The sequence below is a fragment of the Sinohyriopsis cumingii genome, chromosome 14 (assembly GCF_028554795.1).
Source record: "Sinohyriopsis cumingii isolate HCF-2022 chromosome 14, ASM2855479v2, whole genome shotgun sequence".
Taxonomy (NCBI): Eukaryota; Metazoa; Mollusca; class Bivalvia; order Unionida; family Unionidae; genus Sinohyriopsis; species Sinohyriopsis cumingii.
Genome location: NC_142974.1, coordinates 15,832,353 through 15,856,917, shown reverse-complemented (window position 1 = coordinate 15,856,917; position 24,565 = coordinate 15,832,353). Strand labels below are relative to the sequence as shown.

The 24,565-nt window shown below is 36.7% G+C and overlaps 1 protein-coding gene across 1 annotated transcript; it reads right to left on the bottom strand.

Annotated features, from left to right (window-relative positions):
* Window positions 1-21,913: 21,913 nt before the first annotated feature.
* On the bottom strand, window positions 21,914-23,401 carry LOC149783316 (uncharacterized). Its single transcript, XM_089931541.1, has 2 exons — window positions 22,841-23,401; window positions 21,914-22,485 (listed from the first exon to the last, which is right to left on the bottom strand). The coding sequence occupies exons 1-2, from the start codon at window positions 22,971-22,973 to the stop codon at window positions 22,256-22,258; spliced, it is 363 nt and encodes a 120-aa protein (XP_089787667.1). The 5' UTR covers window positions 22,974-23,401; the 3' UTR covers window positions 21,914-22,255.
* Between the last annotated feature and the right edge of the window lie 1,164 nt (window positions 23,402-24,565).

Below are 24,565 nucleotides of genomic sequence, written 5' to 3'. Positions count from 1 at the left end.
ATCTCCTAGAGACAGGAAAATTATAACATGCTTTTAAAAACTTTATTATGTTATGGATCAGACTGAGCCAAAGTAGGTTCTGTTCTTGAGGTACATGTCTAATCCTGATAGAATAAGTTTACCAGTTTTCATTGCGTCTATCTTTAATTGAAAATCAGTGACTTAAATAACAGAATATAGTTGACATTGTGAGATTTTTATGGAATGCAATCTCTTAGAGACAAGAAAATGATAACAGGCTTTTAAATATTTCATTACGTTATCGATCAGTCTGAGTGTAAGGATTGTACGAAAATTCCCGAGGAATCTTGTTACGACTTTAATTATAATAGCAGCGTGTTTTCATTATTCATAACAACTTAGTTCAAAACTTATTTTAACAAAACGGTTGTATGTTACACATTAATGGTGGGTATGACCAATATAATTATATTTACGATCTTTTAATAATATGTCAATGCGGTGGCCAAATGGAATGTGTTGAAATATATTATAATTATATTTACGATCTTTTAATAACATGCCAGCGCGGTGGCCAAATGGAATGTGCTGAAATATATTCGGCTGAATCCAACCTTCGGAAAATTTTCGGATAAAAAATGTCGTGTTTTAATTATTTACTGGCATGTGTGAATGCGTAGGCTTTCCCATGTAATTCCGCGAGAATGCTTGCAATTATCTTGATCGCACATGTTTTCTGTTTGAACTTTCTAATTTCTCAAGTCACAATATTTTTTCGTATGATTAGTGTTTTATGTTTAATAGCTCTCTCCAATGAATATATTGACCTGATGTTTGCATCCCATTCAGAGTTTCCCGGGCTATTATATTAATAATGTAGCTAGAAAAATTGTAGGCTTCAGTATATTAATAGTCTCTCTAAGGTCAGTACGTTGTCTTTCACAGTATCAACTATAGTGTAAGTTTAATCATCCCACTTTAGTTGCAGCTTCTTCACAACTTATACAATAATTATCATATATATAAATAAAAGAATGGAATATATTTTAGCTAAAAAGACAATTACACAACCCCCTTCCCCGAAAAGTAAATGAATTTGATATATATAAATAAGCAAAAAAGGACATCAGAATATTACATTGGTGGGTCCTTAATGTAATTGCTTCATGCTGTGGTACGTATCGCGGTACGTTCAGACAAACCGTCGTGTATCGTGGTACGTTCAGACAAACCGTCGTGTATCGTGGTACCCAGCTGTAATTGGTATGCTATCATCATATGGATCTGCAGGGAATTCACTAGGAGTGGGGGAATTTATATAAAGACACTCAATACATTATCAAACTGAGAAATGCTATAGTATAAGACTGTTTTATAAAGTGGCTTGTTTCAACACAAGCACACTGACAGGCAGTATTGTTAATGACACCCAAATACATTGCTAAGTCGAGAAATTGAAAATGCAGAACCGGTTTAATTTATATCGTTATAGACGCTCCGAATTCAGCGCACAATCGAAATCTCAGTGTAGGCAAGACGTTTATTTCAAGTTACTTTCCTTGATGTATAAGTTTATAACAGCACTGTATGTTTTTTGCAGCTGGAGGCAGACTGGCCGTTTTTGCTAAATTTATCAGAAATAATTATTTATTTCTTTCTACAAAGTAAAAGCACGTTTTAATTCCGTGTTTCTGCGACTGGAATAAAATTATTTTATTTGTACAACATAAATGACAGCAGAAATATATAAAATGATAAAGATAAACTCAACAGTTTCCAGAGATATTAAAGAAATCATTAATGAATTTAGCAACAAATCTACAGTTTCTACATCAAGAGATATCATGCATTTGTGTACAATTTTGGATAGATATAAATGTGGTCAGAGCTAAAGCTACTCATTAATGTCCAGTAAAGATTAAATATTGATTGGTCAAACTTAGATAGAAAAATTAAACAGCAATATGATCAGTATGATCCATTTTCTTGCAAAGGTCTTGATGAAAATGACCTACAGAACCAGCAAAGTTGTGGAGAAATGAACACATGATGATTTCTGGATATCATCATTCAAACTGCACTCATTACCAACATAATATATATACTGTCCAGTCAGGATCATAGGTTATGGACGTTGTGTCTCACAATCTTTACGCCACAGACATAACATATACTTATGAAGTTATAATGTTTCTCATCATCCACTGTGTACGTCAATTTGTGTGTGTGTGTGTCCTGTTATTTAAAACTAGTTATGTAGTCCTACCCAACCAGCTGTATTATACAGAAATACCGTCTTTGACCCTAAGCAAACGGTTAGTTTACAACATTATTTCGTCTCGTAGTACCTTTGGTACAAGTAACCATGAATTGTACACTCGGTGACTAAGCCCACTTTTTATTTTTTGGCAGAGTATAGTTGCTTTGGGTTATCAACAACTAGGTGATTCAAAGGAACAAAGTCTGACGTGCACGTTTATAAATTTTATGTGCAGCAACTTTTGTGGATCGTGCGACCAATTAAAAAACACAGTAAACAACGTGCAGAACTTTCAATTGGTGATGATATGTTTCTTCTGGCATATCTATCGATATACATCTCATCTCTTTTTAATATGGTGATAGGGCTTTGCCAAATTCTCTGTACTCTTTTTAATATGGTGATAGGGCTTGGCCAAATTCTCTGTACTCTTTTTAATATGGTGATAGGGCTTGGCCAAATTCTCTGTACTCTTTTTAATATGGTGATAGGGCTTGGCCAAATTCTCTGTACTCTTTTTAATATGGTGATAAGGCTTGGCCAAATTCTCTGTACTCTTTTTAATATGGTGATAGGGCTTGGCAAAATTCTCTGCACTCTTTTTAATATGGTGATAGGGCTTGGCAAAATTCTCTGCACTCTTTTTAATATGGTGATGGGCTTGGTAAAATTCTCTGTACTCATTTTAATATGGTGATAGGGCTTAGCAAAATTATCTGTACTCTTTATAATATGGTGATAGGGCTTGCTCATTGGCAAAATTCTCAGTACTCTTTTTCCTGTTTCTTGTATGGTTCATTATATCACACAGATTATTGAGCCTTGATATACTGTTAAAGAAACAATTTTCGAGCAATAATTTCTTTCAGGTATGGACCAATGGAATTCAGCGATTCAAGCAATTCTTCAACTTTGCTACAGTAAATTGGTACTCGTTAAAATTTTCTTTTCAATTAATTTTAAAGTTCCTAAGAGCTGATTCATTTTAGGTTACGATTATTCCTAAGTCTTAATTATTTTCTTGCTGGAAGGCTAATAAGGAACTTAGTTTACGTTTATTTTCTTTCCAAACTTGCTTTAAACTGGGAAACTAAACTGTTGAAAGTTTCATTATGACGTTATAGCCTGTCATTGCATATTTCACTACCATTTTGATACGAGATTAAAAAAAATCAATTATGTTCAATTATTTTATGCTAAGCAGTGAATTACTTGATTTTCTAATTAAAATAATATTGATATTTCACTGTGGTGAAAAAATAACAATATTTTTTCACTACAGGAACTACTTTTTTGGGGGTCAGAACATACTTACCTCCCTTTGAATTTCTGTCAGTGAACTACTTATACATTGATCAATTACTTATTTTCTTATTAATAATCCATGTCCGTTATCCTTGAAACTTGTAGTTTCTTATTCTGGAAATATAAGTTAATTTTTATAAATCTGATGTGGAACTAATTTTGTGCGCAGGTACACATAGCACAGCAGAACATGTACGATAAACAGTTGACATTACCGTAAGAAATCTGCTAATTCACTGTGTCACAAACTTTAGGTGAGCATAAAATAAAAAGAATATCTGCTTGAAACGAGTGAATAACGGATACATTTCATCTCGTGGGCGAAAAACTCGATGAAATATATCCGTTATTTACTCGTTTCAAGCAAATATCCTCTATGTATTGTCAAAACAAAAAAAAAAATATATATATATATTAAACATGTCCAAGTGTTCCGGCTTAATACCTTTCGACTCTATAATAGAAGTCATTCTACTTCATTTATGTAAGTAGCTTAACGTCAATATGATATGTTTTACCACTAATTATTTAGATAAGTGAAAATGATTAAATGAATTTATGAGCACATATATGTTTCAGGATATTCTTTTCAATGTTGTTATATTGATACAATTTACGGTATATTCTTTGTAAACGCACCCCCCCCCCCGCTCTTTGTAAAGGGTGAGGGTTGATTGGCGGATTGTACATTCTTTCAATGTGTCTGCTTTATTAGGTTCTCGTTATGTAGGAGATGATCGCCCTTGGTGTTATTGCCCCGATCGAGTAAACATATAGGTAGAATAAATATAGATCTGATCAGATATATAGAACAGAACGACTAGAGCCGACGTACATTCAAAATCAAAATTTAATCAATTATATAAAAAATGGTGATAATACAATACATTAGGAAAATACACTTCCTTTTGGAATAAATCTTTCACCGAATTTCAAAACACAAATATATTTATAAAAATAGTCGATCTGTTTTACTGATATAATTAGTTCATCATACGATCGAGTAAACAATCGAAGTTGTTGCATTGTACAATTCCATAACCTGCTTATCTCTCGTTCACTCCAATTTCACTGTAGCTATTCTCTGTCCTTTAGCCTTTTTCCCTTTCTTTTTCTCTCCCAACCTCCCTACTGCCTCGCCTCCTTTCGGCCCTCAAACTTTGTGGGGGTAGGTGGATATGTAAGAATGTAGATACGTCAGTGCGTAGGTACACCTGAGGATACTTCTAGGAATACTTCTGAAGAGAAAATTTCCCCTTCGAAAACAAACAGAGAACAACCTAAATTTCCAGTCGGTTATCCTACTTGGGATAGAACATTACCTCCTCTTTATCAGATCGTACTATCGGTATTGAAACAGATATCAAATGATATTAGTCGACCCAAGCATGGCAAACCAAAACAAACCTAGTTTAATAAGATTAGTGTACTTGCTAATGGCTAATTCATCACGTCACAATAACACACGAGACTTAGAATTTCCATTCTCGTCTCAATTACGCAAATGAAAGAATGAAATTTACTACCGGGCTTTACGTTATGTTCAGCGAGTACACACATTTAAGTCTTTAGCGTACGTGAGATCAGACTGCATGGCTTAACACCGCTAAATTTCACTCAATCTGTACTCATGTCTTTATCATACATGAAACTACGTGAGATGGGTGAATTCACACGGTTTCTCGTAACTCATATCAACTAAAGTAATACAGCACATACATAGAATCTAATTCCTATAAAAACAAGACGACAAATTCAAACAATTCGACTATTGTACGAATATATATATAAACTCAACAAAGTTATACTCACATCAAGAGAATTGATCTACGAATTTAACAAATAAATTCATGCAAATATTATCAAATAATTCAAGAAAATCATTATATTGGTATCAAAGATATTTCATTGATTTGACGCTAATACCTTTTGTGCTTTCAAGCGTTGTTCGTTCATACGGCCAAAATTGTGTCCATCGACTTTCCAGACATCCGGTCCCTTAGACAAATGTTTTAAGAGGGAATTTATTCCAAATGGACTTTCGGAATCCCCTGTACCTTTTACTGTTGCAGCAAAGTTTATACTAATTAGATTTTTTGATGGGGGGAATATTTGCAGCTATGAAATATCGTCTGGGAAACACGCCCCTTATTTAGCGTAACCAATCAGGAAGAAATACATTTGCTGCCATTTATCTAGGCGTCAAAATAGGCGTCAACTTGACCTAGGTCCTCGACTAACTGTTTCTGGAATTTTTCAAGTTGGAGAGTTCCACTATGAAATCGAAGTTACCCGTGTCCCTAATAATCCGCCTCGCTGTTAAGTAAGCGAATGCTTAATTTAAAAATCTCTACCACTACCGACCAGACATTTGGAATCATTGTAGTATACGATTTAGGGGGCGCTCACCAGTTATTATGTACTTTTGAGAGAATGACATATGTAAGGTGAAGGTATGTAAGGTGAAGTTGTTTGCATTTAAAACATGCACAATGGAGATAATGTTGGCATACCCTCTATGCGACATTAATGTAATGTGGATGATATTTGTTTGGATATTGTGCTTCTTGAAATTGTACATGATCTAAGCACACTGCTAAATAAAATATCTGCTCCCATGTGCTAAAAAAATCAGCCTGAATTAGTATAAAGTACAATTGCCATAGCAGCTATTAAGAAAGGGAAAATGAATTTTGCCAGACTAGGCAATACCAGCTTCTGAAAGTGCAATGAATGAATTACCATATATGTAAAATGTAAAAGAAGTTATCGGCTCTTTTTTGCACAACTGATCTCTGAAGTTCAGGAAGTGAAAATGACCAAGTAGAGCTAGCACTTTTTTGAAATTTGTACCTTTGGAGTAAGGCCAAGCTGTATACTATATAACGCATATTACACCCGTCAATCATACGATAAAATAAAGGAAATTAAAGGTTCCTTGAATTATACCTAAGAGATGCAAGGTCTTTTTTAAATAGCCAGTATAACCAGTGAGGAAAGCTGGGGACATTCTTTTTCTTTAAAATTCTATCTCTATGCAAAATACGAAACTGTAGAGCGGCACCTTAACAAGCGCCTGTCCCCATAAATATAATTGTTCTCCAGCGCCAACTAATGTACTTTTCGTAGATCGACATAAATTTGCCCCATCACATAAGCCCCTCCTTGAAGAGCAAAATCAGTTTTTTTTTTTTACTCTCCATATTTGTGGAGATCTAATCTGATTCATTTACACGTCTTCAGGTGAACCCTTCACATCAGACGTCCCTAGTCTACTTAAACAGTCAGCCCTTACATTCTCTTTTCCCGTTATATACCGTACCTGGACTTGGTACTGTTGCAGAAATAATGACCATCTCATTAATCGTCCATTAGTTAGCTTAGCTTGAGCTAAATGCTTGAATTGCTGGTGGTCAATTTCTATAAAAATAATTTTCGTCCATACAGGTAACGTTGGAATTTAGATATCCCAAAGATAATTACCAAGCATTCTTTCTCCGAGCCTGTATAACTGCGTTCTGCAGTTGACAATTTCCTGCTACTGCATGCAACTGGGAATAAGTTTCCGTCGTGCTCTTGAAATAACACTACCCCCAAACCTGTTTCGTAAGCGTCAGAACGTAGGACAACATTTCGTGACGCATCAGGCAATTTCACTACTGCGTCTAACGTCTGCGTGTGACGTCCGTCTGTCCTTCAACGTCTGAAATGCTCGTTCATATGCGTCTGTCCATATAACTTTTGTCAGATCCTTTTTTCGAGTCAAGGCAGTCAATGGGCTCGCAATAGCGCTGAAGTTAGCAAGATATCAACGATAAAAACATGCCAGTCCCAAGAAAGATCGAACTTCCTTCTTAGTTGTCGGTCGTACTGCGTCCCTAAGTTAGTCGACCTTTGAACTATCTGGTGTTAACGTGTCTTAACTGAGGGTATGACCTAGACAGGTTAGTTTCCTAAACCCTATATGGCACTTAGATGGTCGTGCGGTCAGTCCCGATTGTTGAAGTCACTCTAAAACTTTTTTTTTAGCAAAATGACATGATCGTCCCAAGTAGCTGTTGCCAAGAGTTTATCATCCATAAAGTTTGAAACTCCAGTCTCCCTTAACGATTCAAGTAATTTTCTCATCATACACGTGAAGACACTCGGCGCATTCTGGACCCCGAAAGGCATAACTACCCCCTGCTAGGTACCATCTGGAGTTGCGAACTGGAATTCGAACTGGAATTTGCTAGTATCCCTTGGACAGATCGATTTTCGAACAATACTTCGCATTGGTCACCCCGGCAAATATGGACTCAGGGTCAGGTAACAGTTCTGCCTGGAATTCCGTGATCCTATTCAACTTCCTGTAATGAACGCAAAATCTGTGTGTACCGTCTTCTGTACCAACACAACAGAAGAGCTATACGCCGAACTCAGTTGGTTCTACGACTCCATAGTCTATAGCTGGAATTTCATTTCGAAGAGTTTCTAATTTCGCATATGGTAGCGGATACGGTTTCAACTTCACTGTCTTCTCATCCAGTAACATCCGGATGAACTCCTCCAACTCCGTCTTGCCAGGTCATTCTGTCAAGACGCTTGAGTAATCTTGGAGTAACGACTCCACCTCTTTAAGTTGCTCTGACGTTAACGTCCCGTCAAGGACAAAGTCGATGTAGGTTTCTTCCCTCGTCAAAGTACAACTAGGGAGTAGTTCCGCCTCTCCTCGGTTGTCGTCGAGTTCTTCAGTTACAACCGTAGCAACCACGAACTGTAAGTGTCTCTCTTTCGCGGTAACATTTCAGGAGATTTATGTGGTACATCTTCTCATTGTCTCCTACCCGGATACGGTAGTTCTGCCCACCCTTTTTCTCCGTCACCACGAATGGTCCCTTTCATGAGGCTTGAAGTTTGTTGTGTTCTAACGGTAGCAACAACAACACCCTGTCACCCACCTCGAAATGACTTTCCTTCGTCTTTTTATTGTAGTATTTGGCTTGGCGCCCTCTTGCGTCGCAGAGATTCTCCTGAGCCAATTTAGAAACCTGTTCCAGCTTGTTGCGGAGATCAATAACATAGTGGTATTTTGTCCGCACTTCTTCAAATGCTTGTTCATCCGTCCATAATTGCTTTAATACAGCCAGGGCTGCCCTGACTGTCCTTCCATAGACTATTTCAAAAAGGGAAAAACCCAAACTAGCCCTTGGTACCTCTCGATACGCAAAAAGTATTGGGGAAGGTATCGATCCCAATCCCTTCAAAGAGCTTCTTCAGAGCCTGTTGCAATGTTCCATTGAAACGCTCCACCAAACCATTGCATTGCGGGTGATACGGGGTAGTCATCAGGTGTCTAATGGACAGTAATATATTTACCTCTTCCATCATGTGGCTCAGGAACTGCGTCCCCTGGTCAGTCAGTATCTCCTCAGGGACACCAACTCTAGACCAAACTCCTAACAAGGCCACATCCGTGACTGAGTCAATATTCTTCAAGGTCATGGCCTCTGGGTACCGGGTGGCGTAATCTACTATCGTTAGTATATAACGATTATCACTTTCTGCCGCCGGCTTTACCGGACCTACTAGGTCCATCGCCACCCTACAGAAAGGTTTGTCAATCAGTGGGGGGGGGGTCCCTAGCGGCACTGGGCGATGGGAAGTCTTAGGTGCCATCCGATGACACTTGTCACACAACAAACAAAACCTCCGAACATCTCTGTACACACTTGGCCAGTAGAACTCCGTCACCCACCTATCTCTGGTCTTCGCCACGCCCAATTTTGCAGCTGTTGTTTTTAAATGCATTGGGACCACCTAATACGAATTTCCTGTCCTTTATTAAACAACTCTTGCACAAATCATAACATAATTTATTGCAATGGTAACACATGGGAAGATTTCAATGTAAACACGATATAGTGGCTTTCGAATTTATTGACGAAGAACAGCCTCATGTTGTGCAAGTGTGTTAATTATGTAACGAAACTACTATTTAAAATATATTTATATTTCATTTATTAATTAAAAAATAACGTGCTATACCTACATATTTCGTTTGCTTTCAGACATTTCCTGTATGAAAATAGGTGTAAAAACACAACATGTAAAGTTCTTAATGTATTCGTCGTTCGTAATGTCCATTGGTTTGTTTGAATCAGTCTTATACAAATTTTTGCCTTTGACACACTGGAACCAGCAGTTATCGAAAATCCTTAGGGTAGTCACAAACTAGCGTTTTGTCAATTATCTATAGATACCTATAGTGTGTCTATGTATGAATGCATGTGTATTTGTGTGTGGGGGGGAGAGAGAGGGAGAGAGTAATGGTCTACAAGGATGCAGTATCTTTGTGAACTGAAGCTACCATAACTGTTCAACAGGATGCATAGCAGAAGAGGAGCGCCACGTTTGAGAATTATTTAAATATTTTATCGACATTAAATGCGTTATTTAAGATAAAATAAATGTGTACATTTGTTGCGAGCATTGTAATCATAGGGATGAACTATGTGCTTATTTACCAACCGAACAGCCTTATCTATAAAATGGAGGCATCCAACCTCTGCTGTGTCGCACTTTATGATATTTAAAATCAAACTGAAGTGAACCATGCATGTGTAATTACCGTCTTGCGTCTGCTTATGCAATTGCCAAATCTCCCGGGCTTAGGAAATCTACTTTCCAGCAGACATTCAATTTTATATTCCAAATTCCAAATGGCTGCTGGTCGATCTATTTAAGGCAAATTGTAAACCATATCTTAATGGCATTTATGCGAGGAATGTCTGGCGGGACATCCACTGCCCTAGTGGTTACACCTCTAGAATTCTTGCACGTTTAGTATGCAATGACTTTTGTCACTAGTTGTAATCCTAAATGCATGAAATGTTCCTTATTAACCGAAAATACATGTCCTACATAGTGACAGCATTTGTTAGCGAAAAAGGGTTGATTTTCCATAGACTGACCTGTTCATTAATTAGCGAGTCTGATTTTACCATTTCTGTTTAATTTCCATGACATGTATACACATCTAAAAGAACAAATGCTTACACAATCTTATGCAAGTAAACTCAGTCATTAACATTTTCGGCGATGTTTCGCTCAAAAGCATGTTGGAGCGTTCTGTCGCTTTGCTGTGGTACAGCAACTCCAGCTATGTTGTTCGTGTCCACTGTAACAATCAGCGCAAGAAACGTGTGAACGAAAATAAAACATCCCCATCTTCGCAGGAAAACATGCATTATTTTGACACAGCTTAAATTTATAAAATATCAGTGTCTTAAAATTGTTGTAACATTTCAGAACTTCATTTTTTCGATGTAGTAATACAGTCGTTAATTTCATTAACAATTAAAGCCAGCATATGGAACGTTTTGACCTTAAAAATAAAAAAATAATAGAAAGATAATATACGTTTGTTTAGAAGATTGAAAAATTTAGCGGTTCCTACTGGTGGTGTGGTATTATGAGGTTGTACCTTCTTACAAGGTGTCCACTTTATTTGGCTATCGAATTCTAGAGGGTGACCGCCCACGGTATTGTTGCCCGAATCGAGTAAATTTTAAAATAAAGTGTGAAATTAAAGATGGAATAAACAGAGATCTGAACAGATATATAGAACAGAATGACCCGAGCCTCCGTACATGGGAAAACAAATATTCAATCATTTACATAAACAACTGTGATAATACATTACATTAGGAAGATACACTTCTTTTAAAAACAAAAAACATTCACCGAATTTCAAACACCAATATATTTATATAAATAGACGATCTGTTTTAAACGATAGAATTAGTTCATCATCTAATCGAGTGAACGATCGATGTCATTCCCTTTACAACTTCATAATCTGCTGATCCCGGTCCTTTCCGAATTCAGTATGATGGTTCCTCTAGGTCAATTCGCTTTTTTTCACTTTTCAACCTCCCTACTCTCTCGCCTCCTTTCGGCGCTCAAAATTTGTGTGGGTAGGTGGATACGTAAGTACGTAGATACTTGGATAAGTAGGAACGTGGATACGTCAGTAGATCCTTCCATGGATACATCCATGGGTACGTTTGTGGATACGTCCGTGGATACATCCGTGGAGATATTTCCCCTTTTGCTTTCATGCTTTGTTCACTTCAGCCGCCAAATTTGTGTCCGTTGACCTTCCAGACATCCAGTCCCTTTGACCAATGTTTTACCATAGAATTTCTTCCAAATTTACTCTAGGAGTCCCTTATGTTTTCACTTTTGCAGGAAAAGTGCAGACTGAATAGATTTCTTTCGATGAAGGCAATTTAACCCCAAGAAATTTTCGTGTGCAACCACGTTCCTTATTTAGCGTAACCAATCAGGATTAAATATATTTACCGCCTTTTATAACTAGACGCCAAAATTGCGGTCAGTATGACTTATATAATTCCAAACAACATATCTGGAAAATTACAAATCTGACAGTTCCGATATAAAATCGAAGGTACCCTTCTCTTTTCAAGTCGTCTAACGGTTAAGTAAACGAAGGCTTAATTAAGAAACACTTCCTCTCCCGACACAGACATTATAAATCATTACAGTATAACAATTTAACAAGCACCTGTTCCCATAAATCTAATTAATTGTTATCTGGCCCCAAGTTAATGAGCTCTTCATAGATCGACAGAAATTTGCATCCTTACAAAACAAATATTTCACTCGGTGAAGCGGAAAACTTTAAATTGTTTCACCACTTGTTTCACCATTTCACCTATAATATATTCTTATATCTACTCAAAACAGCTTAGCTGTCCACGAAAGTTTGATGCTGGTTTGCTATAGTAGTACAGCTTGAGAAATTTTACAGATATGTTTGCTTATTATCATAATATCAATTGCATATTTACTCCCTAATCTTACTGTCATTTCCAAGAAGCAGGAGAACGATATAGACGATTTCTGATTTCATATCACGATGTGTTCGAATGAGGTTGAAACTACTTTTGCCTTTAAGTGCACTGGTTACAACTGAACAAGCGTGAATAACTCTAATGTAGTATTACTTCACGTGCAAAGGAAATGAGTGACATTCTCTGCAACAACACTGTTACGTCTACACAGCAATAAGGTATGCGTGCTAGCACGTATTCATCTCCTTGTACCGTGTATTACATAAGTCTGTTGAAATTGCAAACAAGAGTGCCGAGGGTTTAGATGCGAGTCCCATGTCATGACATTTTGGGGACCTTACTTTAAGACTAGTCTCAGCTACGTTCAAATTCGGTAATACGCACAAATAATTGGCTGATATTATACACGAATAACTAGGACTGGAGGGCAGAACATGAATGTTTTAATTTTTTTAATGAATAGTTCCTTGTATCTTAGATCTTGAAATGACTCCTTTGATATGGTAGCAAGAACCAACCAATCCAAGAGTGCAAAGATTCTTGATTAAAACAAGACTATCGACAAAGAAAATTATGCCTCAGGCTTTGCAATCGCAAATTTGTTAAATTTTGCATTTATGGCACGTCTTCCCAGTAGGCCATTCATGTGAAGATTGATTATTGAAATCGTAATAGGTTCTTTAAATTTTGCATTTATGGCAAGTATTCCCAGTAGGCCATTCATGTGAAGATTGATTATTGAAATCGTTATAGGTTCTTTAAATTTCGCATTTATGGCAAGTCTTCCCAGTAGGTCATTCATGTGAAGATTGATTATTGAAATCGTAATAGGTTCTTTAAATTTTGCATTTATGGCAAGTATTCCCAGTAGGCCATTCATGTGAAGATTGATTATTGAAATCGTAATAGGTTGTTTAAAGTTTGCATTTATGGCAAGTATTCCCAGTAGGCCATTCATGTGAAGATTGATTATTGAAATCGTAATAGGTTCTTTAAATTTTGCATTTATGGCAAGTATTCCCAGTAGGCCATTCATGTGAAGATTGATTATTGAAATCGTAATAGGTTCTTTAAATTTCGCATTTATGGCAAGTCTTCCCAGTAGGTCATTCATGTGAAGATTGATTATTGAAATCGTAACAGGTTCTTTAAATTTTGCATTTATGGCAAGTATTCCCAGTAGGCCATTCATGTGAAGATTGATTATTGAAATCGTAATAGGTTGTTTAAAGTTTGCATTTATGGCAAGTATTCCCAGTAGGCCATTCATGTGAAGATTGATTATTGAAATCGTAATAGGTTCTTTAAATTTCGCATTTATGGCAAGTATTCCCAGTAGGTCATTCATGTGAAGATTGATTCATGCAACCGTAATAGGTTCTTTAAATTTCGCATTTATGGCAAGTATTCCCAGTAGGTCATTCGTGTGAAGATTGATTCATACTAAAAAAGCAAAATGGATATCACGATTAACAAGGGTATACAATTTGAATTGTCAATGTGGCGACAGTTTGTTTAACAATTCAATGGTGTTAGCCAATTTTTTTGTTTCTTTAGGTCTGGTTTCCAATGCTAATATTGAAATTTTCACAGACAGCTCCGCAACCATAGGTAACGGTTTTGGTACAGTGTTAAAGGTTGTTGCGCTTGTGAACAGTTGCCACAGTTGTGGCATGTAGCTGGTCGGATTAAAAGTTGTTGTTGTTGTTGTTCTAGGGTTTAACGCCATTTTTCAGCACAAGATAGGCTATACATGGCGGCCAGTGTAACTGGTGGAGGAAGAACCCTGGAAAACCCAGGGAAGAACCACCGACCCACGAGAAGCTACTGGCAGGCTTTCCCACGTACCCACGCTAGCCGAGCCTTGGACTCGAACCCACGCAGACAGAGGTGAGATGGCAGTGATCCGGAACGGTAAGCGCTTTAGACCACTCGGCCACTCGGGGCCCCCTGATTAAAAGTAGAACGTTTTGTATTTTTCCCCATCCTTTTTTTCTCTTAATTTAAGGAATTACGAATTGCAATATAAGATATTACTTCTAAGCAACAATAAAGCAGTTGTTCAGAATATTAATTACCTACCTTGCAAGTCAGATAATGTGATTGCCCTCCTTACACCTTTTACTTTAATTTTGTCTTTGAAAAATATTATACTGTTTAGATCTGAGCATATATCTGGAACATAACATTTCTCAACAGCCGTTTCCTGTTATAGAAACTCTACCAGTCAGAGTAATCCCAGTGAGGACAACAAATTAACACCCGTACCAAGTTCATTTTCGGCGGTATTCGAAGAATTACAAATACACTTATTACGTTCTAGCCTCGCCAATAAATATCATATCAGTATATGCAATGGGTCTAAAGTTAGTTTTCGAATGTCAAACATAACTTGGGGCTGCACTGTATATGACCAGTATCAGACAGATAAACTGTTGTTTATTTCATGTTTGTTCAGTCAAGTGTTATCTCATAGAACATTGGCTACCAACAATTTCTTATGAACTTAAAACTTGAACTTTACCGGACCATACTGATGTTTTCCTAGTTACATACATTGATCACTGGCTTTACAAAATTAAAACCAGGCGTGGATTCATGCTCGTCTGTGTCATTCTAAATATGCAATAAACTTAAACGTGCCTTTCAAGCAGTATGTACTTCGCCCTACGAGTCGGTACTTTTTGTTCTATCTGTTAGCTTTCTTTGGTTTCATGTGTGTCAGGGAATTGGTATTTCGTGAAAAACATTTTGAGCGAAAAACTATAGCTTTCTGATGTGCACCTTGAGGCCAACAATATTATCATCTATCGGACATATTTAAGATTGAGGTACTATTTTGACAGTAAACGTACCCCCGAATGCATTATTTATGCTGCTAAAGCACTTAACTTGTACATAAACATAAGGACAAGTAATATTTGTACTCTGTTTTGCGATGCAAATTGTTTTCACGTCACGAGATTCCAATTTTCGTTCATTCCTATACCAATGAGTTCAGTTTATAAGTCTGTCCGATGCTTATAAATCACGAATCGTTATGTACGCTTGCAGCTGCAAATATCATTGATGCCCAGACAATTGTTGAAATGGTGGACTGGAAATCCAATAATTATTTGCAATATTACGATTAATACCTTCAAAACCCGTGGCATAGTTCTCCACAATATAGCGAGACAAAATTAAGTTCATTGTAGATATCTTGGTATGGGGTTCATATGTTATTCATTGGGTGCGTATAAAACAGAGGAAAAAGAGCGCAGGCACCTGATTCTAGTTAGGATGGGAATACACATTCTTTGGAATGGTGGACCAGGGATTCAGCTGATTAAACACACAGTGGATAATAGTTTGGTTGCCATAAATCATAGGGAGTAATTACATTACTCAATACATTTATGATTTTTGGACATTGGTACTATATTTCATACATCATTTGGTCTGATAGTCTACCACGCTTCTGTTGGTATGGGACAAGTAATATTAGCCATTAATACTAAACGAATCCGATTACGCGATCCGCAGCATGGAACGTGCGTAGGGGAAGTTATTAATCATCTCTACGTAGGTCATTCCAACAAATCCTTATTTCGATATAAATTTGCTTTACCCAGAGATGTTGTTTTGAATGTGACTCAGTTCGCTTGGAAACAGTTCTTTCATTTTCGTCGAAGGCATTTATTATGTTGATATTATTATGTTGATATTATCGTAGAAGTTTCTTATAATCTTAGCTGTTGTTCAGATTTGTAACACTCGTATAGCGTATAAAACCTACATATGCAGATCTGTGTGACCTGTTTCTGGTAGCCAATCAAGCCATGTATTCGTCATTTAGTGCCTGTAGCATATATACTTGCTACAGTGAACAAACAAATAATATAAAACAAGCTTGCCAAAGATAAACATGTTAAGCGCTCGTCAGAGTTTTTACTGGAGCAAATATGGTAATAGTGTTAATCGCTTTACCAAGAGATTGTCTTCTGTTACTTGCCAAAAAATGAATGTTGCGGCCTTCCAGTCTAATCTGTTTTGAGATGTTTATTTTAAGCTAACTATTTATGTTGATAACAAAAATGAAATACATTAGATTTAATTATCCCTATTAAACATTCTGAAGATTTTCAGGAAGAAGGATGACAACTCAATTTACATTGACAGGATATCTGACTCATTTAAAATTATCATACCTATGAATGTTTTCAATGCGCATGTGTCGCGCCATTTTCACCGTCGATAATTTAAAAAGGATCAAGGCAGCAGCACACGTATTTGCAGGATCAGAGGTTCTAAAAAAAAAAAGTGAGTTCCTCCCAACCGCCCATAATGCTTAATGGTCATATCCAAGAATCTTTACATTATTTTACAAGCTAATATAATCAAGATCTTGTACGCTGCCGCGGTTCTGTTTTCATTTGCAATAAGTAGTAAGCTTAAAGGAAGTAAATAATACATACCACAGATTCTTAAGGGATATATATATATATATATATATATATATATATATATATATATATATATATATATATATATATATATATATTCAGGGTTTGTTATATCATAGGAACTCATGTAAGTAATGGACACTTTATATTTATTCGTTTCATAGACAAGTCTTCTGACGACAAAATTCTTTTTTTGATGCGAAGTTCTTATTTGAATGACAATGTTTGTGGGCTTTGTGTGAACAGGAAATCGTTTTGCTCCACTGTACTTATTCTGGTTGTGATGTATGATATGTTGATATTTTCTTTTTAATATTGACGGTAATATTATACCTCAGTACATCAATAAGTATACTTTATGCTGCATTACAAGTATATTGTACATCTTAGTTTTGTCAGTCAAATTTGTTTGCAGCAAAGTAATCGCTGATTGCTATATATTAAAACATGTTGCAGTAGTATAGTTCAGACATTTGATGCTGTCGGATCTACTTATAATGCTTTTGTCCTGTCTTTATGTATCGTTTCTTTCTAGTTACAGTAAAATATATAGATATGAGATAAAACTGCCTTAGCTTAACATGCTAAAGTTGCCCTGGTTTTGCATTTGGGACCTACATGGTAATGGTGGTTGTATACCTGATAAGGTTGCCATGGTTTATGCCCTGGGAACTAATTTAGTAATAGTGGATGGGGTTATGCTATTTCTTGTCAAGGACATTGTATCCTGGGAGCTAATAATGGCTAGCTGTGTGGTGATCTTGTGCCCGGAGTTTTGGTACAGTTTCGAAATACTTCTCAGTGATCTGCTTTTTTTTGCCAGAAACCGATCACCTTGTTTATTGCCAAAATTAAAATGTTCCGGCAATTTAATTTGTTTATTTTATTATTTTACAGCATTTACCACTCATTAACTGCATGAAATCAAAAACTACCAATCGTATTTTTAGATGTACATTGTATCACATATTGTACACAGATTGCACACATATTGCACACAGATTGCAACATGCACCTATATTTCTTTTCAACTTTGAAATTTCAAGACCAACTTAAACACGATTCACACAACATACAAATTCACATTTACATCATAAACAAATTCGATTTAAACTCAACTAAATATAGTGCAGAATAAATTTTAGATTTGCTTTAATATTTATTTCCGTAAAGATTGAGCTGAAGAAATAGTTATTTTAGGCTTTTTAGTTTGCTAAACCCATGTGCTTGACAAAGATTTTCATTTCTTTGGGATTCTACTACACCTAACATTTCAGTCAATATCAAGGACTGCAAGACTGTTACGTAAATGTGAAGTATCTGCAAACATTATGTCAACTAAAACATGAAATTTAAATCAAAACAAAATTAGTAACGAAAAACAAGCTAGTATGTATGCTGGTAAGCCCATTTGCCAATGGAAACTTGAACTGAACACAAATTTAACGTATTAAGACGCGACAACTTAAACATATTGGAATGCATGCAAGTCTGAAAAACAATTAATGATTAATTAAGACAATTACTGATTAAAAATATGTTTCTTATCGTAAGCTTCTGATTGACGATTATGAAACAAAGGTAAATTTTCTGTAAATTCCTGGGGGGAAAAAAATCCCCATTCTCACACAGACGTTACATGTGTATATGTGTGTGTACAGCTCAACACGGTTAGTTTGTAACATACATTTGCTGGCAGGGCACAACTCTTAGAACGGTATTAAAGCCATCCACCTCATGTGATCCAGACGTCCTTTACAAAGATATTCTCACTTCATCTAAACATATATAAATAGCATTTCACCATGTCAACATATTGCAAGTCATGAAACATCTTTCATATGCATTTTATGTAACTGAAAATTTTATTTATGGTTATCACTGACTTAAACTGAACTTTTGTCAAAAATTGATCTAATTCATGCTCGGTGGCAGAACTGATTGACAGACAAGTTGCCTCTCTAACTTCATTCTAGCTTTATATTTCAAGTTTCATATTGAACATTCATCGATAGATTAATACTTCTATGATAATGATATTGATAATAATAATAATAATAATAATAATAATAATAATAATAAGAAGAAGAAGAAGAAGAAAACTTTAAAATTATTATCACTATAGACCTTTTTCAAGAAGTCGAATCGGAGGTTTTCCACTCCAATATTTAACGCATGCGCAATCAACGTAGGGCAACTTTTAAGCGATTGACATGAACAATAGCGTATGCGTATGTTCGTGAAGAATGTTTCAAACAAATTTGTAAAGCTTTGACATCTGTACACCCTTCACATAAATAGTGTGTTTGAAAATCATGAGTAAATAGTTCAGTAACCTGCCTAAAACAGAAAAGTAAATATGAGCACAAAAAGCATCAGAGAGGACCAGGGTCGCGGACATGACTTTTGGGCCCTAGGAAAAATTATCCAATAGGCCTCAATGAATCACAAATTGAAACAACGGTGGACCCCTCACTGTTGTGGTCCCGAGGAATTTGTCCTACTCTGTCCGCGGTCCTGGATAAGACTTACAAAGTTGTATGATCCATTTCTGAAAGGAAAGGGTTGGGTGGACGATTTTCGTATGTGACCAGAATTACAATTTGTACAAATCTACGTGCATTTAGATGACTCTTCAAGACTATATACTCTTGAAAACATGAGGACTTACAAATCTCTTTGTTGCATATAATTAATTTCTTAGAGGATAGATGCATACAGGTGAACACAGCATTATCAATGCCAGCGTAATTAGATCCCAAGCCCAGTCCGAAAAGCCACACGAGTTACACATAGCTGATAGTACTGTAGCAACTGGCCATTGCAAATGTATCGCAAAATGGGTTAATTCATCATTATTATCCATATTTTTTCATGGAGTTAGCAAACTAAGGAGAGAGAGAGAGAGAGAGAGAGTGTGTGTGTGTGTGTGTGATTTGGATTTTTAACGTAGCTTTAACAATTTTTCAGTCATATCGCTACGATGTCTGTAGTGTGACAGTACATAGTGATGACTAGCACTGGGGCATCATGCCGCAGACATGTAGCATGATGTCCCACCCAGTCACATTATCCTGACATTAGGCCGACCAGTCCTAACACTAACCTCTTGATGCTGAGCGCAAAGCGCGGCAGCTGTTAGTATCATTTATGTAAGTCTTAGGTATGACTCGGCCGAGGATCGAACCCACGACCTCCCCCAACCAAGGCGGACGCTCTAACCACTAGGCCACTGGAGAGAGAGAGAGAGAGAGAGAGAGAGAGAGAGAGAGAGAATAAATTTCTTAGCCAATCCAATGCATCATAAATAGTTTGGGATTCTCATTCATTCCCATTTAATCTATTAACTAAATGTCAAATCTTTGAGGAATCTGCTTAATATGTGATGTGCCGCCTTTGGTGTTCATTGTTTGCTGATAATTAGACAACTTAACTTGTTTATTTTCGGTTTATTCATTACCATGCAGTCATAAGGGGGGGGGGTGGCGGGCGAAGTTTAGATGAGAGTCACGATGCAGTAACATAAACCAATAGATACTCATTTATTGTTAAAAATACTTGATGAAACATACGTTTCAGCTCTTATACTTGTGTGCTGGTATATTATTGTTTACAGTGCGGAGATCTATAATGACAAATGTTCTATTCCTGTAAGAAGTGTAGGTCACTCAAGTTGCCTTCACTCAAATGCGCATGACCGTACCGGATACGGTTATGGGATAGGTTTGGCCAGCTAAAAATAGTATCTGAAAATAATCTATAAAATACATTGTAACCGAACGTTTGCGTGTTTAATGCCTCATATTTTAACCAGAAGTTCTGGTAGTAAAACCAACATGCTGGTCAAGGTTACTTCAGATTGGAATTTTATTACTAGCATCTACTTTGTTTATATAATTGAGCTATGTAATTATTATCTACAAATAACAGATACGTATTATAATTACTAAATGTTATATTGGAGTAAGCAAAGATTTAATTACAAATAATCTGTACAGTGTAAAATATTGTTACACCTATGTCTAAAATAAATAGCATGCATTTATTGGTGTACAAAATAATACGTATAACACTTTTATACCTTCTTTGTTTTTAAAGGTCTATATAAGTTGTTATTCATCTTTACGACTAGTTTCACCTCCCAGTGGCTTATTCACCAACTAGCCATCCAGCTGGGCACTCCAGCATCGCAAATCTAATTAGCTCTAAGTTAATTCATCACGGTGCATGGCAAGTGTCCAGGAAACCAATAGGCAGCCATAACACAAAGCCTTTAAAGCCTGTGCAAGTCTCGCCTTATTAGCGCTATGGTGCAAACACATTCGTGGAGATTTCCCCATATGTTTGCGTTTAGAAAAAAATTGCGGGTGAATGGCCCCATCAAGGGCAGCTGAACTGTCAGTTTGAATTAACAGGTGCGAGCAGCTGACAATGCGGCTAGCACAACGACTAATATTAAACCGTGTTACATATTGCTACAAATATGCATTAGACATAAGTCTAAGGCAGCATTTATACATTATTCATCTTTATTTCTCTTTAATACAAATTAACAATACATTCTTTGTAAACCATTAATATTTGCTTTCATTAGAAAGAAATTTACGATAGGGAAATATTTTCATAAGAGTTTCTGTATTCGAGGCAGTATAGCAGTGCTGTCCAATCCGCGGCCCGCGGGCTGATTTTAAATGGACCGCCAGAGCTCGAGCAGCTACATAGACGTTGCTTTTCAGTTTTCTGCTGCGGTCCTTGGCTTCCAAAAAAAAAAAAAAAAAAAAAAAAACATTTTTCAGAGGACCATGGCGTCTAAAAGGTTGGACAGCACTGCATTATAGTTCAGCGAGATGATTCTTTTGTCACTTAAAAAATGCATTTTACATATACTGTATCTCAAAAATCCAATACTGATATATCACAACATAATTATTCACTATTATAAGCTGGATATTAAACAAATAAACAATAATCGACATTAGACCGACAACAGAGAGACAGGGAGACATATATAAATATGACAAAGGACAGTTCAGCTAGCTTGAGAGAGTGGACAGAGGCTTTGGAGTTCTATTTATCCTTTTTTGAAGATGGAAAACAAAACAAGAGAACAGAAAGAACATACAATCGTGAGCAAAATACGTGCATTTACATATTGTTCTGTTGTGGTGATTTCACGTATTTATATACTTGTAACGCTGTTCCCTCTTTACCGTAAAGAAAGGTGATTAGTTAGATTCGGCTATCGTTATCTAGAGGATGACCTCCCTCGATTTTATTGCTAGGTGTGAGTGGATAAATAGAACAGCAATACCTACTGAGAAGAAATAAGACCCCTTTAGACAAAAGAATGACATTTAATCAATGACAAACTAACAGTGTCAGATTCAAACAAATTAACGTTACATAATTTCAATAGCAGTGTTCTATTATTGATTCATTTCATCATGATAACGAGAGTGGTGAAAAGAGCACAATCTTTTCGCATTATTTGCATCACCTAGCGTCGGTTTCCGTTTTCGTCTCCATGCATTCCAGGTCTTCCCACCTTCACGTGTATACGTTTGACCTTTCTTGATCCTTCTATCCAAACCGCTTGATCTCTTATCCGGACTCCCGTCTTTCGTACTGTCCCAGACCGTTCCAGAGAGCTGTTTCCCTGAATGACAAGATTACCACTCAGTCTCTATTTGTATCACCTTCTATATGTATATAAAATTCTCTTACTTTCTTTACTCAGAAAGCGTGAACTAGCTATCCAAACGCTGCATGCATTCTGACATAAGGTGATCTTAACGGTTAATGGTCCTTACAAATAGACTGTATTTTGAGTAAGATAAAATCGTTATCTCTGCAGCTGGAATCTGTTAATCGCCAGGCCGTTTAAAGTTTCACTATCTGTAAATTTCTTTATGAGAAAAGTAATTATCAATGGTTTAAACAGAATTTAAATTAAACAGAAACAATAGATATCTGATGAATGTTACAGATGCTCACACTTGCTACACACTCACCTGCACTATTTGCAAACAAAGCTGTGCAAGGCATTCCTCTGGAAAAGATGGCTACCACAGAAATGGGAATTCGAGACAGATCAATCTTTCGAAACGGATCCTTCGATGCTCCCATTAGAGGTCCTTCGGGCATTTTGCTCAGGTACCTGGTGGGGTGCCGATACCACAAAAATGTTCCTCACAATTCAATTAGAGCAAAAAGGGCTGGTCCACTCACTAGTTTTGGTCTTTGGTTTACCATGAGGCTTGATAATCCTGGAGAGCAAGATCAGTAAAAACAAACTGTTTAATTAAAAACCCAAATTACCTCTTTTTTTGCCAGGTGTCTTCCGCAACATGCAACAGAGAATTTCCCTCTTATTTACTTCAGTAAGCTGAAAATGTCTGAATCATTGATGCTTCCTTGCTCAATTCCAGATTGAAAGGATGGAAACGTCATGACACATGCGCATTGCGTTAAAAAGTAAGGGTGTAGTAATTGCAAATGCTTCAGGCATCTTGCCATTGAAAACTGCATTTAAATCAAACAAATCAAATTGCCATTATTTTAGAGGAGACAGAAACATACAACAATTCGCCACCCACCATACTTATTCTCTCTCTCTCTCTCTCTCTCTCTCTCTCTCTCTCAGGTTGTACTTGGAGAAGGTTGGTATGCTGATTAGTAGGTTAGTTTCAGAATGCTTAGATTACACACACTTTCTCTCTCTTCTTGTCACACACACACACACACACACATACATACATACACGCGCGCCCACATTATATAGATTACACACACACGCTATCTCAAACATGTGCGCGCGCACTACTTAGATTACACACACACACACACGCTATCTCACACGCGCGCGCGCACACACTACTTAGATTACACACACTCTCTCTCACACACACACACGTGTGCGCACGCACACTGCTAGGATTATTCATACTCTCTCTCTCTCTCTCTCTCTCTCTCTCTCTCTCTCTCACACACACACACACACACACACACAAATCAGCTATTTTATGCTTTTAAGTATTTAAAAGAAACTACAGTATGAAAGAAGGAAGCAACAACAACGAGTAAGGCCTGTACATAAATGTGTCTCTTATTTGCAAAGAGCTATTGTATGAGTTGTATAACTTTCCAACATGCAAGAGACACAATCTCGACAGTTTGTAACTGTGGTGGACCGCGGTGGGAAAGATGTGTCATATTTTTCCAACCCCATAGAGTTTATGTTATCTTTATGTTGGGGATGTCATTGTCCAGATCGAGTAATTAATAACATGCAGTACGAAATTAAAGGATGGAATAACATAGGCCTGGGAAGAGATTTAGAATAGAATAACACAACCCCACGTAGAGACTTAGAATAGAATAACACAACCCAACGTATATAAAATACAATAAATTAATCAATTATATAAACCAAATTGATATGCAAATGATTCGCTTTCTCTCAGAAATAGAGTTACAAAATAATGCGAATTTAATTTAGCTGTTCTGTTACTGATACACAAATTTCATCATATAACTGAGTGACAAATCGAACACAGATTGCCGACATCACAGTATCACCTGGTGCTTTAGGTCTTTCTATATCAGTGTTGGTGATCTGTCAGTGTCTTCGTACTTCAGTTACTTCTCTCTCTATCTCTCTAGCCTCTTCGGGTAAGCATATATCTTAGTCGAAGACTCGCTCTTGTTCCCACTGCGCAGTCCGGTATTTGCAGTGC